Consider the following 16,855-nt stretch of genomic DNA (forward strand, 5'->3'; position numbering starts at 1 on the left):
AGTGTTGGCGACTTACTGGTGATACAGTGCTTTGAATACAAAAACAGTGCATTTGGAATATATCTAGACCCCTTGACTTTTTCCACGTTTTGTTATGTTACAGCCTTATTCTAAATGGATTAAATTAGTGTGTTTATTAAAACACACAATACCCTATAATGACAATGCGAAAACGGATACCTTATTTACATAAGTATTCAGACCCTTTGTTATGAGACTCGAAATTGAGCTCAGGCGCATCCCGTTTCCATTGATCATCCTTGAGATGTTTCTACAACTTGATTGGAGACCACCTGTGGTAAATTCAAATGATTGGACATTATTTGGAAAGGCACACACCTGTCTATATAAGGTCCCACAGTTGACAGTGCATGTCAGAGCAAAAACCAAGCCATGAGGTCGGAGGAATTGTCTGTAGAGCTCCGAGACAGGATTTTGTTGGCACAGATCTGGGGAAGGGTACCCAAACATTTATGCAGCATTGAAGGTCCCCAAGAACACTGTGGCCTCCATTCTTAAATGGAAGAAGTTTGGAACCATCAACACTCTTCCCAGAGCTGGCCGCCCGGCCAAACTGAGCAATCAGGGAGGTGAACAAGAACCCGATGGTTACTCTGACAGAGCTCCAGAGTTCCTCTGAAGATGGTTGTTTTTCTGGAAGGTTCTCCCATCTCTGCAGCACTCCACCTATCAGGCCTTTATGGTAGCGTGGCCGGATAGAAGCCACTCCTCAGTAAAAAGGTGTATTACAGCCCGCTTGGAGTTTGCAAAAGGCATCCAAAGACTCTCAGACAATGAGAAACAAGATTCTCTGGTCTGATTGAACTCTTTGGCCTGAATGCCAAGCGTCACGTCTGGAGGAAACATGGCACCATCCATACGGTGAAGCATGGTGGTGGCAGCATCATGCTGGGGGGAGGTTTTCCAGTGGCAAGGACTGGGAGACTAGTCAGGATCGAGGGAAAGATAAACGGAACAAAGTACAGTGATCCTTGATGAAAACCTGCTCCAGAGCGCTCAGCTCAGACTGGGGCAACAGTTCACCATCCAGCAGGACAACAACCCTAAGCACACAGCCAAGACAACGCAGGAGTGGCTTCGGGACAAGTCTTTGAATGTCCTTGAGTGGCCCGGACTTGAACCCAATCGAACATCTCTGGAGGAACCTGAATATAGTTGTGCAACCTGACAGAGCTTGAGAGGGTCTTCAGAGTAGAATGGGAGAAACTCCCCAAATACAGGTCTCCCAAGCTTGTAGCGTAATACCCAATTAGACTTGCGGCTGTAAATGCTACCAAAGGTGCTTCAACAAAGTACTGAGTACAGGGTCTGAATACTTTATGTAAATTGTCTTTTTTTAAATTATACAATTGTATTAAAATGTATTTTTAACATGTCAAAATAAAGTTGTAACGTAACAAAGTGGAAAAAGTCAAGGGGTCTGAATACTTTCTGAATGCATTGTAGCTAAATGTATTGAGTAACGGGAGGCCACAGCTTTCCATCACTGCAGTGTAATAGCCTGAACCCATGAGGTTTGTCTAACCTGGTCCTTGGGCAGTTGATGAAACTATTGTTCAAACAAAAATGGTATGCAACGGGCGTATTTATTACACCGATTCTGTTGCAAAGCGTTTCTTAAACTAAAGCAAATGGAATGAAGCGGGGAAGGACATACCTGAATTTGCAATAGCAACTTTTGTTTTGCTGTGTTTGCTTCTATTTAGTTCTGAAATGGTAAACAGTTACCGTAATGAATACACCCCGGCTTTTCGGCTCTTTGGCTGATAATTGTTATGTACTTTCCATGCGACAGTATCTGAGCATCCAGTTTGGGATTAAGACGACATGGAAGAATGTTAAAAATGACCACCCAAGCATATGTACATTCTGTGATGATAATAATAATAATAATAATAATAATAATAATAATAATAATAATAATAATTTAAAAAAAGAGTACAGCCGGTTATGAGTAAAGTAGGCAATTTAACATGGGTGTAATGGGAGTACCCTACGGCTGTATCCAACTCGGAGGCGTGTTCACATTAAGACATGACTCGCTGTATCTATCTATGGCTGCATTAGTTGTCATATTAACAATGGGTGTGTATGCAGTGGAGTAGGCTCAGCAGTGTGAACAAGGCTTTAGACTAGGCGGAGCACAGCCAAGGTCTGGTCACAGAAAAGGCACAAAATAAGTGCATTAAAGTCTTCAAACACACCCTTCCTTTAAATGCCAGTGTAATAACTCATAAGAGACATGTTGGAAATAATTTAACAGTAGCAACACATTAGTGAGTTCAGTCTAGTCGTAGAGTGCATCTTACTGTGATTTACTTGAAACCCCTGACCGTGACAATAAGGGAACCAACCAAGTCTGTCGAGACCTATGCAAAAAAAAACAGGGCAAAGTGTGTACTGTACATTATCAGTCTGAAAGAAACAGGGCAGTGTGTACTGTACATTATCAGTCTGAAAGAAACAGGGCAGTGTGTACTGTACATTATCAGTCTGAAAGAAACTGAAAGAAACTTGTTCGGAAGTCAACCATCGAAACAGTAGATTTAAAAGGGGAACGCGGAAGACCACAGCACGTGATTTGCGGAAGTGAAGGTTTTATTTTAGAATCTGAAACACAGGTCCTTTCGATGTGGATAGTAGGCTAATATTACACTCAGACGTGGTATAGAGAAAATAACACCAAGGTGCACAAGATGTCAGCTCACTTCTGCTTTCATTTAGAATTCAAATGATTTACCCAAATTATATTCCTGCTATCACTTTTTGACAGCAATATTTTTGATTTGAATGAAACCTTCCATACATATTTGTCCATAGTAGAAGTGCTTTTTGGACCTGAATGCCAAAACATTCAAGAGATAAAGGTGCTCAAAGGTGACTCCTTTTGCATACCCCACCATACCATGAGACATCCATGTCTTCATCACTGGAGAAGATAAACGATTGAAATCAATATCATTTAAAAGCTTACAAACAGGGTTGTCAAACTATTTCATTTCTAGATAATAAAAGATAATGTAAGACACAATTTTTTAACCTTTTTAATGTCAATTATCAAAAAATGTGTAAACTCTGATTATTTTCATATGTTGTAGTTTAGACCCTATTTTATATCTGAGGTTTGAATACAGTGTCACATTTTGGCTGATAAATGTACCAAAATGGGAATCTATTTTTAATTTCAACTTTCAAATGGTACCACACAGATGGTTGGAGCTCCAGACATCAAATAATGTTGACTTGAATGGGAATATCTGTTTTAAATTATACTGTCAATCTTCCATAGGAAAACAATGTAATTTGACGGCGTGTGGACCAGCAACCATCTTTGAATCCATGAATTCTATTTGTATGATTTGAAATGACACTCACCCTGTATTCAAGAGCATGTTATGTCTCAACAGATGGCGGGCACAACACAAACTCAGATGCCGTAAAACGGGATATATGCACACAAAAAATGCTAAAATGAATTTGAGGTATACAGTGACTACGGGAAAGTATTCAGACGCCTTTTCCATATTTTGTTATATAACCGCCTTATTCTAAAATTGATTAAATAAGAATAAAAATGTCCTCGTCAATCTACACACGATACTGCATAATGACAAAGCAAAAACAGTTTTTTAGAAATGTGGAGATGGGAAAACCTTCCTGAAGGACAACTGTCTCTGCAGCACTCCACCAATCAGGCCATTATGGTAGAGTGGCCAGACTTAGGACCTCAGACTGGCGCAAAGGTTCACCTTCCAACAGGACAATTGCGCTAAGCACAGAGCCAACACAAGGCAGGAGTGGCTTTGGGACAAGTCACTGAATGTCCTTGAGGGGCCCAGCCAGAGCCCAGACTTGAACCTGATCGAACATCTCTGGAGAGACCTGAAAATAGCTGTGCAGCAATGCTCCCCATCCAACCTGACAGAGCTTGAGAGGATCTGCAGAGAATAATGGGAGAAACTCTCCAAATACAGGTGTGCCAAGCTTGTAGCGTCATACGCAAGAAGACTCTAGGCTTTAATCACTGCCAGAGGTGCTTCAACAAAGTACTGAGTAAAGAGTCTGAATGCTTATGTAAATGATATTTCAGTTTTATGTTTGATACATTTTGCAAAAAATAAACTGTTTTTACTTTGTCATTAAGGTGTATTATGTGTAGATTGCGGGCAAAAAATATTTTTTATCCATTTTAGAGTAAGTCCAACGTAACAAAATGCAGAAAGTCAAAGGGTCTGAATACTTTCCGAATGCACTGTACATGTTTTTAGAATTTACGTTAAAGGTAAAAAAGGGCATCCATTTGTTTTTTTTATTCAATAAAGTGTCAAATAGTTTGACAACCCTGTTTTACCATTTTGAAAGTTGAAATTAAAAGTAGATTCCCATTTTGGTACATTTATCAGCCAAAATGTGACACTGTATTCAAACCTCAGAAATAGGGTCTAAACTACAACCTATGAATATGAAAATAATCGGAGTTTACACATTTTTTGATAATTGACATTAAAAAGGTTAAACAATTAATGTGTCTTACATTATCTTTTATTATCTAGAAATGAAATAGTTTGACAACCCTGTTTGTAAGCTTTTAAATGATATTGATTTCAATCGTTTATCTTCTCCAGTGATGAAGACATGGATGTCTCATGGTATGGTGGGGTATGCAAAAGGAGTCACCTTTGAGCACCTTTATCTCTTGAATGTTTTGGCATTCAGGTCCAAAAAGCACTTCTACTATGGACAAATATGTATGGGAGGTTTCATTCGAATCAAAAATATTGCTGTCAAAAAGTGATATAAGTCAAAATGATTTACCCAAATTAGATTCTTGCTAAATTAAAGCAGAGGTGAGCTGACATCTTGTGCACCTTGGTGTTATTTTCTCTATACCACATCTGAGTGTAATATTAGCCTACTATCCACCTCGAAAGGCCCTGTCTTTTGGCATCCAGGTCCAGAAAGTCACTTTCTGACTTCCATTGACCATCATGTATGGAAAGTTTTGATAAATGAAGTCCTGTCAAAAAGGGATTGAATTCAAATGGATTTACCCATTTATTGTCTTTCGCGTTCAAACACAGTGGCTACGTGCCTTAACTTTTACACAGTAGCACATGATCTCACCAATTCAAATGAACAGAAGGAAACTCTACTAACACTTTCTTGAGGGCCTTCAATGACCGCAACAAAAGCATTGTAAAATGTGCATCCATGGTTCAGCATATGTAGCCTACAGAACAGCAAATTTAAGTTCTGATAAGTAGCCTACCTATCTTCTCTCAGGTTCAAGCCCAGCACTGTGTTTGGTACGGTGAGTGTGGTGACTCTGACAAGGTCCCGGGGAAGAAGTACAACTGCAACTATACAGGACCACCCATCCCACTTCCAGCAGAGGGCCATGAGCTGCTCACGGTAAGGTTGACCATGGACGTTTTCTTTGAACGGGTTCTCAAGATGCCTTCTGAAATGACAGTTGACTTACATTGGAATGTGTTCTGTCTCACATGTTTTACTTTCGCAAAACCAAGTTCGATCATGGAAATTATACCGTGTGTCTGTGTAGGAGCTGTGTCCAGGCTATGACTATGGGAACCAGAGTCTGTGCTGTGATGTCCAGCAGCTCCAGACTCTGAAAGGGAGCCTTCAGTTACCCCTACAGTTCCTCTCTCGGTACGTACCATGGTGGCTTTGCAGAAGGGACTTTGACGTTATGTGTGCCGTACTTGGACAGACCCCTGTTATATCTATAGTCTAGCAAGATGCCTTGGCAGTAAGGTAGCTTTGTTGGCATCTTATCATTGTCACCTGTTTCCTTCTAAAGGTCTCTTTAGATGATGATGATGATGATAATAGTAAGCTTCTTTATCCTGACTCCCTGTGTTCTCCATCACCAGATGCCCAGCCTGTTTCTTCAACCTGATGAACCTGTTCTGTGAGCTAACCTGCAGCCCCCTCCAGAGTCTCTTTATGAATGGAACCCAGTTCACTAATGACACAGCTGCCAACAAGACCAATGTGGTGGAAGTCCAGTACTACATTGGACAAACATTTGCCAATGGTGAGGGGGCACATTTCCTGGTCCCAGCTCTGTTTGTGCTGTCAGAGCCAACTTCTATGGTCATTATCCAGCTAGTGGGCACAGTCTCTATATCACAGTTTGAGACACACTATATATACAAAAGTATATGTGGACACTCCTTCAAATTAATGGATTTGGCTTTTTTAGCCACTCCCGTTGCTTACATGTGTATAAAATCGAGCACACAGCCATGTAATCTCCATAGAGGAACATTGGCAGAAGCATGGTCATACTGAAGAGCTTAGTGACTTTCAATGTGGCACCGTCATAGGATGCCACCTTTCCAACAAGTCAGTTCATCAAATGTATGCCCTGGTAGAGCTGCCCGGTCAACTGTAAGTGTTGTTATTGTGAAGTGGAAACCTCTAGGAGCTGCAAGGGCTCAGCCGTGAAGTGGTAGGCCACACAAGCTCAAAGAACGGGACCGCCTTGTGCATAAAAATCGTCTGTTCTCAGTTGCAACTCTCACCACCGAGTTCCAAACTGCCTCTGGTAGCAACGTCCGCACAATAACTGTGTCGGGAGATTCATGAAATGGGTTTCAATGGCAGAGCAGCCGCACACAAGCCTAAGATCAAGAAATGTGCTACACCTTCAATAACATACACATATTTAGCATATGTGACCAATAACATTTTATTTAAGATCACCATGCGCAATGCCATGCGTCAGCTGGAGTGGTGTAAAGCTTGCCTCATTGGACTCTGGAGCAGTGGAAACGCGTTCTCTGGAGTGATGAATCACGCTTCACCATCTGGCAGTCTGACAGATTAATCTGGGTTTGGTGTATGCCAGGAGAACGCTACCTGCCCCAATGCATAGTGCCAACTGTAAAGTTTGGTGGAGGAGGAATAATGGTCTGGGGCTGTTTTTCATGGTTCGGGCTTGGCCCCTTAGTTTCAGTGATGGGAAATCTTAATGCTACAGCATACAATGACATTCTAGACGATTCTGTGCTTCCAACTTTGTGGCAACAGTTTGGGAAAGGCCCTTTCCTGTTTCTGCATGCCAATGCCCTACTGCACAAATCAAGGTCCACACAGAAATGGTTTATTAAGATCGGTGTGGAAGAACTTGACTGGCTTGCACAGAGCCCTGACCTCAACCCCATCGAACACCTTTTGGATGAATTGGAAGGCCGACTGCGAGCCGGGCCTAATCGGCCAACATCCGTACCCGACCTCACTAATGCGCTTGTGGCTGAATGGAAGCAAGTTCCCGCAGTAATGTTCAAACATCTAGTGGAAAGCCAGAAGAGTGGAGGCTATTATAGAAGCAAATGGGGAACCAACTCCATATTTTAATGCCCATTATTTTGGAAAGAAGTGCTCGACGAGCAGGTGTCTACATACTTTTGGGCTTGTAGTATATGCTGACCGAGTAGCAGTGCCGGTGAATATCTTGATAAGTAGATTTCTACAAACAAATTACTTTCCTTGTATTATGCAAATAGTTGTGTAACTAAGGGTCAGATTAACACCCCTGTGTTGTGGTTAACTTGGCAAAATGCAGTTGAAGGTCACAGCTTGAAGAGTGGAAAAACGCAATCACTTCCCTTGGCTAGCATAACTATTGTTGACCTAATGCTATAGATGTTGGTCTGTGCCAAGGTGTTTAATATAATTCTGATTCTCTTTCTTGGCAGCCATGTACAATGCTTGTCAGGATGTCCAGGCTCCCTCCAGTAATGTGAAGGCCTTGTCACTGCTCTGTGGGAAAGATGCCAGTGACTGCAACGCCACCAACTGGATCGAGTACATGTTCGACATCAACAACGGACAGAGTCCCTTCACCATCATCCCTATATTCTCAGGTGAAATTAAGTTAAATGGACAGACACAGAATATTTGCACTTTGTACATGCCAGGTATGGATGTCCCAACAAGGGTCATCAGATATGTAATTTCACTGTTTGAAAATGTCACTGGTCTCTGTGAAACTACACTGAACAAAAATATAAACGCAACATGCAACAATTTCATTGGTTTCACTGAGTTACAGTTCATATGAGGAAATCAGTCAATTGAAATAAATGAATTAGGCCCTAATCTATGGATTTGACATGACTGGGAATACAGATACCTTAAAAACAAAATGGGCCTCACAATGGGCCTCAGGATCTCATTACGGTATTTTTGTGCATTCAAATTGCCATTGATAAAATGCTATTGTGTTCGTTGTCCGTAGCTTATTCCTGCCCATACCATAACCCAACACCACCATGGCCTCACAACGTTGACATCAGCAAACTGCTCGCCCCATACACGTGGTCTGCGGTTGTGAGGCAGGTTAGACGTATAGCCAAACTTTCTTAAATGACATTGGAGGCGACTTATGGTCGAGAAATGAACTGGTAACAGCTCTGGTGGACATTCCTGCAGTCAGCATGCCAGTTGCACGCTCCCTCAACTTGAGACATCTGTGGCTTTGTTGTGTGACACAACTGCACATTTTTGTGGCCTTTTATTGTCCCCAGCACAAGGTGCACCTGCTTCTTGATATGCCACACCTGTCAGGTGGAGGGATTGTCTTGTCAAAGAGAAATATTCACTAACAGGGATGTAAACAAATTTGTTCACATTTGAGAGCAATAAGCTTTTTGTGCGTATTGACTATTTCAGAGATCTTTTATTTCAGCTCATGAAACATGGGGCCAACACTTTACATGTTGCGTTTTATGTTTTTGTTCAGTGTATGTAATGTGTACATTAACACAATATTGAGTACTTATGCCTAATGCTTTCTTTCGTTTTTAATGATCACAACAAAATAACTCAACATCCTCGTATCACCCCCACCTCTCCAGACGTGTCAGTATCCGGTATGAGCCCCATGAACAACAAGACATACGACTGTACGGAGGGTCTGGAGGATGGCTCTGGTCCCTGCTCCTGCCAGGACTGTAGCCCGGCCTGTGGCCCCCAGCCTGTCCCCCCTCCCCTGCCCCCACCATGGACCATCCTGGGCATCGGCGCTATGGTCCTCATCATGTGGATCTCCTACATGGCCTTCCTCCTTGTCTTCATGGGAACCGTGATTGGCACCTGGTGCTACAGGTGATAACTGAGGGGCACTGATTTTGGAGCAGAATGTAATGCTTGTCTATTCAGTGTCATTTTGGAGCCGTATGTAATGCTTGTCTCTTTCTCTTATTTCTTATTCAGAAAAAGGAGAATAGAGTCTGAGTATGGCCCAATATTGGACAGCAATAACCCTCACTCTCTGAACAATGACAGCATTGATCAAGGTACTCTTTTATTTGGCATGAGATCTGACTCTGTCTCATTTTGGAAAATAACCAAGTACAATATTCAGTAAGATACAGCTACAAACCTGTTCTTGCTACAATCTGACCCGTAACCTCCTGTCTTCCCTCTCTCTCTCTCTCAGTGGATGCGTCGTGTGGCGAGACGTTGGGCGAGCACTTCGAGAACGCCCTGCGTTACCTCTTTACCCGCTGGGGCTCGTTTTGCGTACGGCAGCCCCTCATGGTCATCCTGGGCAGCCTGATCATAGTGGCTACCTGCTCAGGGGGCCTGGTCTACATGAAAATCACCACAGACCCTGTGGAGCTGTGGTCCTCGCCCAGCAGCCAGGCTAGGCAGGAGAAGGACTACTTTGACAGCCACTTTGGACCCTTCTTCAGGGCAGAGCAGCTCATCATCACCACCACATTGCAGTCAGAATCCTCCTACTCCCCGTACCCCGCGGGGGCACCCGTGCCCTTCGGAGCCCCCCTGGACAAGGACGTCCTCCACCAGGTGGGTTAGGTAGAGGAACTGGGCTGGGTGGTGATTGGTTGATACTTTCAGATGGAGTTGTTGTAACATTTTCAATGGGATTATTGGTTGTGGACAATATATTCGCTCTCTTGTAGACCAATTCAGGAAGGCATCTTTGGGCCTTGCCTTCGTTCTGATGTGACATTTTATAGCTTTAGTTTGTTTAGTTTGTATTTCTCTCAATTTTCCACAATCGCTCATCTCTAAGGTGTTGGATCTCCAGACGGACATAGAGAACATAGTGGCCTCATACGGGGACCAGAAGGTGACCCTAAAGGATATCTGCTTGGCCCCACTGGCCCCATACAACGACAACTGTACCATCCTCAGTGTTCTCAACTACTTCCAGAACAGTCACAAACAGCTGGACCATAGCATAGGAGATGAATTCTACGTCTACGCAGACTACCACACACACTTCCTCTACTGTGTCAGGTGAGTGGCCCTCGGAACACATTCTCTTGTGACATCTGCATCTGGGGAATGCTGCTGAATTCATGAGGTTATACTAGTTGGAGTTCCTCTCCAACTCTCAACTCAATCCTTTCTTGCTCCTCGTTTCACTTCAGCAAGTATATACTCATAGCTGTAAATGGTGAATAGTAGTCATAGATTTGTGTATATTACCTCAGAGTTCTTAAAGCATTCGCTCTGTCTCTCCTGTGTCAGTGCCCCAGCATCCCTCAATGACACCAGTCTGCTCCACGATCCCTGCCTGGGCACCTACGGAGGCCCCATCTTCCCCTGGCTGGTCCTGGGAGGCTATGATGGTGAGGATACATGTACATCATCACACAAAGAAATAGAATGTACTAGTCACTGGGCAATATACCTTTCTATTTTGTGCTGCTTTTTCTGTGGGTATGTTTAATTGTATGTTTGAATTGGGAAAAGCATTTTTAGCACTGACAAGTTAACTTTATTACATAACTCCTTTTATATAGTCAGTTTAAGCACAAATGTTTTGTAGTTTTATTTTATAGTTTTTATTATGCAGAGAGACCACATTTGTTTGTGGTAATTGGCCTGTGTAGAATTGGGTGTAATTAGCTGTCTCGGACTGTTTGCAGCTTTGAATCTCCTGGATATGCTATCCTTCAGTATCTTCTCTATTGATTTACTATAGTTTGTCTACTGTCAACACAAATTCCCTGACCATGACATATTTGCATCTTTCTTCCCCACTGTAGCAACCAACTACAACAATGCCACAGCTCTAGTGATCACGTTCCCTGTCAACAACTACCATAACGACACTGTCAAGCTGGGGAAAGCTCTGGCCTGGGAAAAAGAGTGAGCAATAAGCTCATACTTTTTAGCTATCAACCTTCAGATGCTAGTGTATAGACTAAATTTAATTTCATAAGTCAAAAATGGTTTGGTTTTGTTCCAAGAGTTGCCATTGCACTAACACAACCCTCCATGTCTCTGTTTCCAGATTCATCAGATTCCTGAAGAACTATACAAACCCCAACCTGACCATCTCCTTCAACTCTGAGAGGAGCATTGAGGACGAGATCAACCGTGAGAGCGAAAGTGACCTCAGCACTGTCGTGGTCAGCTATGCTATAATGTTCGTCTACATCTCCCTGGCGCTAGGACATATCCACAGCTTCAGGAGAGTATTGGTTAGTAGTAACTAACTTCAGACATTATAATAGTTTATTTAATTTAGTAAGATGTTCGTCTACATCTCCCGGGCTCTGGGGCATATCCACAGCTTCAGACGAATACAGGTGAGACAACTAACTCACTTTACAATAGTGTATTGTCCAGCTGTTCACCTTGTCACCATTTCCTTTAGTAACATGATATCTGTTTCATTTGCAAAGATCATATTGTTTGCGGTGTGAGTTTGTAAAACTAATTTCGAAAGCATTGAGAAGGAATGAACAATGCATCCAGTAACTCAAACGTCAGAAAAATGATGAGTTGTCTGCTAAATGACACATTTTAAATGTTAAAAGACTCATTGTCTTTATCCCTTCCCAGGTGGACTCTAAGATCTCCCTGGGCATAGCGGGCATTGTGATCGTGCTGAGCTCAGTGGCCTGCTCTCTGGGCATCTTCAGCTACGCTGGCATCCCTCTCACACTCATCGTCATCGAGGTCATCCCCTTCCTGGTGTTGGCCGTGGGCGTCGACAACATCTTCATCATTGTACAGACATACCAGGTAGGCATTATGCTTGCCTGATGCTTGTCTGACTACACTAACCATGATTTATTGGACATAGTTTTGAATACCAGTGTTGACTTTTTTTTTCTTCTTTTTTTTAACACACACACACACACACACACACACACACACTATTTACCTCCTGTGTGTGTTGTTTTGCTGTGCAGAGGGATGAGCGGATGCCTCATGAAGAGCTGCACCAGCAGATAGGCCGTATCCTAGGAGACGTGGCTCCAAGCATGTTCCTCTCCTCCTTCTCTGAGACCGTGGCTTTCTTCCTGGGTATGAGAATGACCTGTAACTAAGGCTGTTACGGTGACCATATTACCGCCACACCAGTGGTCACGAGTCATGAAGGCAGTCAAATTCCACTTAACTGTTTTAGTTTCGATATTTTAGGCTTCTTCAAGTTCTGCTGCTGATGGTCATTAGTAGCCTACCAAACTTGCTAACTGCCTGGTACTCAGCACTCTATTGTCCCTCTAATCACTCTGACATCAATGCAATGGGGCGGCAGTGTAGCCTAGTGGTTAGAGCATTGGACTAGTAACCGAAAGGTTGCAAGTTCATATCCCCGAGCTGACAAGGTACAAATCTGTCCCCTGAACAGGCAGTTAACCCACTGTTCCTAGGCCGTCATTGAAAATAAGAATCTGTTCTTAACTGACTTGCCTAGTTAAATAAAGGTAAAATTAAAATGTAATCAAAAATTGAATCAAACACTTCAAAGAAGCCCTTGAGCTCATGTTGCGCAAAATTTTCATGTGAGTGAAGGCCTCTACTAAAAATAGGTGGATCCCATCAGCTTTCTATAGGCTAGGCCTTGCTGGCATGAAAATTAACCATGGGAAAGCATCCTCCATTTGCTATTTGGGTGCAGAGATTGTTCAAAATAGCCACCTTGATGACAGCTTTGCACACTCTTGGCATTCTCTCAACCAGCTTCACCTGGAATGCTTTTCCAACAGTCTTGATTGAGTTCCCACATATGCTGTGCACTTGTTGGCTTATTTTCCTTCACTCATCCCAAACTATCTCATTGGTTTGAAGTCGTGTCTTTGTTGAGACCGGGTCATAATTCATCACTCTCCTTGGTCAAATAACACTTACACAGCCTGGAGGTAGCTCATTGTCCTGTTGAAAAACAAATGATAGTCCCACTAAGCGCAAACCAGATGGGGTGGTGTATTTCTGCAGAATGCTGTGGTACCAATGCTGGTTTAGTGTGCCCTGAGTTCTAAATAAATCAGACCGTGTCACCATTAAAGTACTATCACACCACCTCTATGCTTCAGGGTGGGAACCACACATGCCGAGATCATCCGTTCATCTACTCTGCGTCTCACAAAGACACGGCGGTTGGAAGCAAAAATCTCAAATTTGATCAACTTTTGTGCTAAGAGGAATAGTAAATTGACATAGGCTAGTACTTTTCCTTGCGTTAGGCCTACTCATCTTGTTGTAAATGTGGCAGTTCTTCCAATGTCTTCAATATGCGCCTCAGAATTGGATAAGGACGCAAGTGTCTGCATGTGTTGGTCTTCACTTGTAGCCTGTGAGAGACCCGATCACGTGACGGAACGCCATGTGAGTGAGATGTGCTTCGGAGCACGCAGGGAGAAGGGAATTAGAGTTATTACGTTCAGCCCAGGGACACAACGGCCACTGGCCGCAAAAGGCCTTGACTTTTTGTCAGGGGGCATTATGGCCACACAAAGGGGATTCCGCCGAGAAATTCATCAAGTGCTTATCAAATTGTGAATGGGAGACTGATTAAGTGTGTACAGCCTGCACTTAAAACGAAGCAGAGTTCATGCACCTTTTTTCAAATCATCATTAGTTGCATCATGCATCCTTAGACTGTAGTAAAAATCAAAACATGTAACCCAACGTTTGTGTCACAACTGAAGTTCCATAAATAACTTTAAATGAAGCATACAGGGGTACCCGTTTCTTTGTTAACCGCTTAACACAGAATACCTACATGTCGTTTGGAGAAAATGTCCTTTCTATTTTATTTGTCTTTGTTCAATTGTGTTCTTACTATAAAATAATGCCACTGTATTTGTGACCGCTACAGCCCTACCTGTAACCTTCAATCACTTAACGCCTCCAGTGTTGACACACACTACTTGGCATACTAAGGACGACAGGTAGCCTAGCGTTAGTGTGTTGGGCCAGTAACCGAAAGGTTACTAGTTCGAATCCCTGAGCTGACAAGGTGCAAAATCTGTTGATGTGCCATTGAGCAAGGCACTTAAACCCTAATTGCTCCATGGTCGCCGTTGATAATGGCAGATCCTGGCTCTGACGCCACTCTCTGAGGATTTCTCAGGGAGAGTTGGGATACATTTTATTTTTTTCTATATTTCCAATTCACACGTGTATTAATACACATGTACATGTCTAAAATAGGACAAATATAAGCAACCATCAAATTACAATTATCATACAATATGTTTGATTGTTGTATAATGTAGCCAAGTAGTATGTCTCAACACACTAGATGTAGATAATTGAAGATGTCAACTAGGTCCTTTCTATGGATTTCAGTATTGACTGCAAATGTTTTGTAACCACAATCTTTAGTCTGGAGCTCTGTCAATGAGTTAACTACTATTTTCTTCTCCAGGGGCCCTGTCCACTATGCCAGCGGTGCGGACCTTCTCCCTGTTTGCTGCGTTAGCTGTGTTCATTGACTTTCTGCTACAGATCAGCTGCTTTGTCAGCCTGCTGGGCCTGGATGCCAAGCGACAGGAGGTGAGGCGCATGGACATTACAACCAGTAAATAGTGATAGTGCTGACGTGACTATGGAAAACTCCCAATGGCGTATGAAACCGGAGGTATTTGAATTTGAAGCGCGCCATGTTGCTGAATAGGTCTAAATGGCACACAAAAAATCACTAAGGGGCATGGTGAAAGTGGCTGTAACTAGCAAAGGATCATGGTCGACGTAGTCATTTTCATCCTGCCTGAGAGTCAACCTAGTTTTAATGTATATGAACCTGATGCTAGCTTACTGTTAAACCTTTGCGTCCGAAGATTAATTTGAAAGTTGACCGTTACCTAAAACTTAGCCAGGTTAACATTGGAAAACAAAATGGACAGCAAATACTAACTATGATAATCAGAATTACGGTTGATTTATTGGAAAAAAGGAAAATTAAGACTCTTTCCATTGACGATTAGTACAGTTAAATACAGAACATGCCGGCATGGTGACTCGCATTGTAAAATCAAACTCAAATTTGTGCATAGTTAATAAGTACCCTATCTAGTCTAGGTATAATGTGGCCATGGGCCTTCCATCGGGAAATGAAAAGTGACTGGGCTACCATCACAACAACCCATCACAACTTGGTAAGGCTAGATTGGATTGCCCCATGAGAAAAGAGTGGACTACACATGCATTATCTTGATTCTGTATTTTTATATGATTGTAGACTTCTTTATCATTTGTGCAACTGCATCATTATGTCATCATAAAGAATGACCTCAGACATACGATGTACACTGAGTGGACAAAACATTAAGGACACCTTCCTAATATTGAGTTGCACACCCCCCTTTTTGCCCTCAGAACAGCCCAAATAATTTAGGGGCATGAACTCTTGCGTTGCAGTTCTTGACACACTCAAACTGGTGCGCCTGGCCCCTACTACCATACCCTGTTCAAAGGCACGTAAACCCTGTCATACGGTCATCCTCTGCTCTCCACTCTGTCATCCTCTGTCAGCCCCATAGACTTTGGTCAGCACCTCCATCTCCACTTGACAGGCTTGTTGACTTTGCTCTCATCTGGATAATAATATATTTGATTTTAAGAGCTTTTCACAACATCCAAAGTCACTTTACATACACAAGAAAATCAGCAGGATAAAAAGCAATACAATCACAGGTATATACAACTACACTAACCGTGATGACAGACTAACCGTGATGACGTTTGAACTAGACAGAGGATAAAAGCACAGCACAAAACACCCTTAGGTGCACATGCATGAGGGCGGGAGCCTCCTCGTAGCCTGCCGGCCCGTGATTGATCTGTGTCAGCACGTGATCCTCTGAACTTTCAAATAATTCACTATGGGGATCAAACATGATCGTAATAAATACATTTTAGAGCCCAAAATGTCCATCTCCAAGTTTTGTATAGCCATTCTGGCGATCTTAATTTACATAGGCTTTCTAGGGCAGACCAGGGCTTTTAGTCTTGCTTGTGACTTCACGCTCCAGACCGGACACGGAGGGTTTGGGGTTACTCAGAAGCAGAAGGTGTCACCTTTTATTTAACCAGGTAGGCCAGTTGAGAACAAGTTCTCATTTACAACTGCGACATGGCCAAGATGAAGCAAAACAGTGCGACAAAAGCAGCAACACGGAGTTACACATGGGGTAAACAAATGTACCGTCAATAACACAATAGAAAAATCTATATACAGTGTGTGCAAATGAAGTAAGGCAATATATAGGCCAATAGTTGCGAAGTAATTACAATTTAGTCATTTACACAAGTGATATACACTGCCGATTTTGCAGGCTTTCCTACTTACAAAGCATGTAGAGGTCTATAATTTTTATCATAGGTACACTTCAACTGTGAGAGACGGAATCTAAAACAAAAATCCAGAAAATCACATTGTATGATTTTTAAGTAATTAATTAGCATTTTTGCGGACGCTTTCCAATCTTTAGGAATCTGAGACGATACGAGAGAGAACAGACTAATAATAAGGGTTGCGACAATGGCGGAGGATCATTTTAGGAAGAGAGGGTCGAGATTGTCTAGCCCA

At 42.6% G+C, this 16,855-nt stretch overlaps 1 protein-coding gene across 1 annotated transcript in view; it reads left to right on the forward strand.

Moving 5' to 3' along the window:
* npc1 (Niemann-Pick disease, type C1) overlaps nt 1–16,855 on the forward strand; it is a 29,240-nt gene that overhangs the window by 4,162 nt on the left and 8,223 nt on the right. The window contains exons 2-15 of the mRNA XM_064933994.1: nt 5,305–5,433; nt 5,585–5,691; nt 5,916–6,079; nt 7,746–7,913; nt 8,907–9,156; nt 9,265–9,347; nt 9,491–9,861; nt 10,091–10,317; nt 10,552–10,652; nt 11,073–11,175; nt 11,321–11,510; nt 11,875–12,057; nt 12,228–12,342; nt 14,693–14,820. Of these exons, the coding sequence (XP_064790066.1) occupies nt 5,305–5,433; nt 5,585–5,691; nt 5,916–6,079; nt 7,746–7,913; nt 8,907–9,156; nt 9,265–9,347; nt 9,491–9,861; nt 10,091–10,317; nt 10,552–10,652; nt 11,073–11,175; nt 11,321–11,510; nt 11,875–12,057; nt 12,228–12,342; nt 14,693–14,820 (2,319 nt within the window). The remainder of the gene's footprint in view (nt 1–5,304; nt 5,434–5,584; nt 5,692–5,915; nt 6,080–7,745; nt 7,914–8,906; nt 9,157–9,264; nt 9,348–9,490; nt 9,862–10,090; nt 10,318–10,551; nt 10,653–11,072; nt 11,176–11,320; nt 11,511–11,874; nt 12,058–12,227; nt 12,343–14,692; nt 14,821–16,855) is intronic.

Source organism: Oncorhynchus masou, chromosome 3 (genome assembly GCF_036934945.1).
Source record: "Oncorhynchus masou masou isolate Uvic2021 chromosome 3, UVic_Omas_1.1, whole genome shotgun sequence".
Classification (NCBI taxonomy): Eukaryota; Metazoa; Chordata; class Actinopteri; order Salmoniformes; family Salmonidae; genus Oncorhynchus; species Oncorhynchus masou.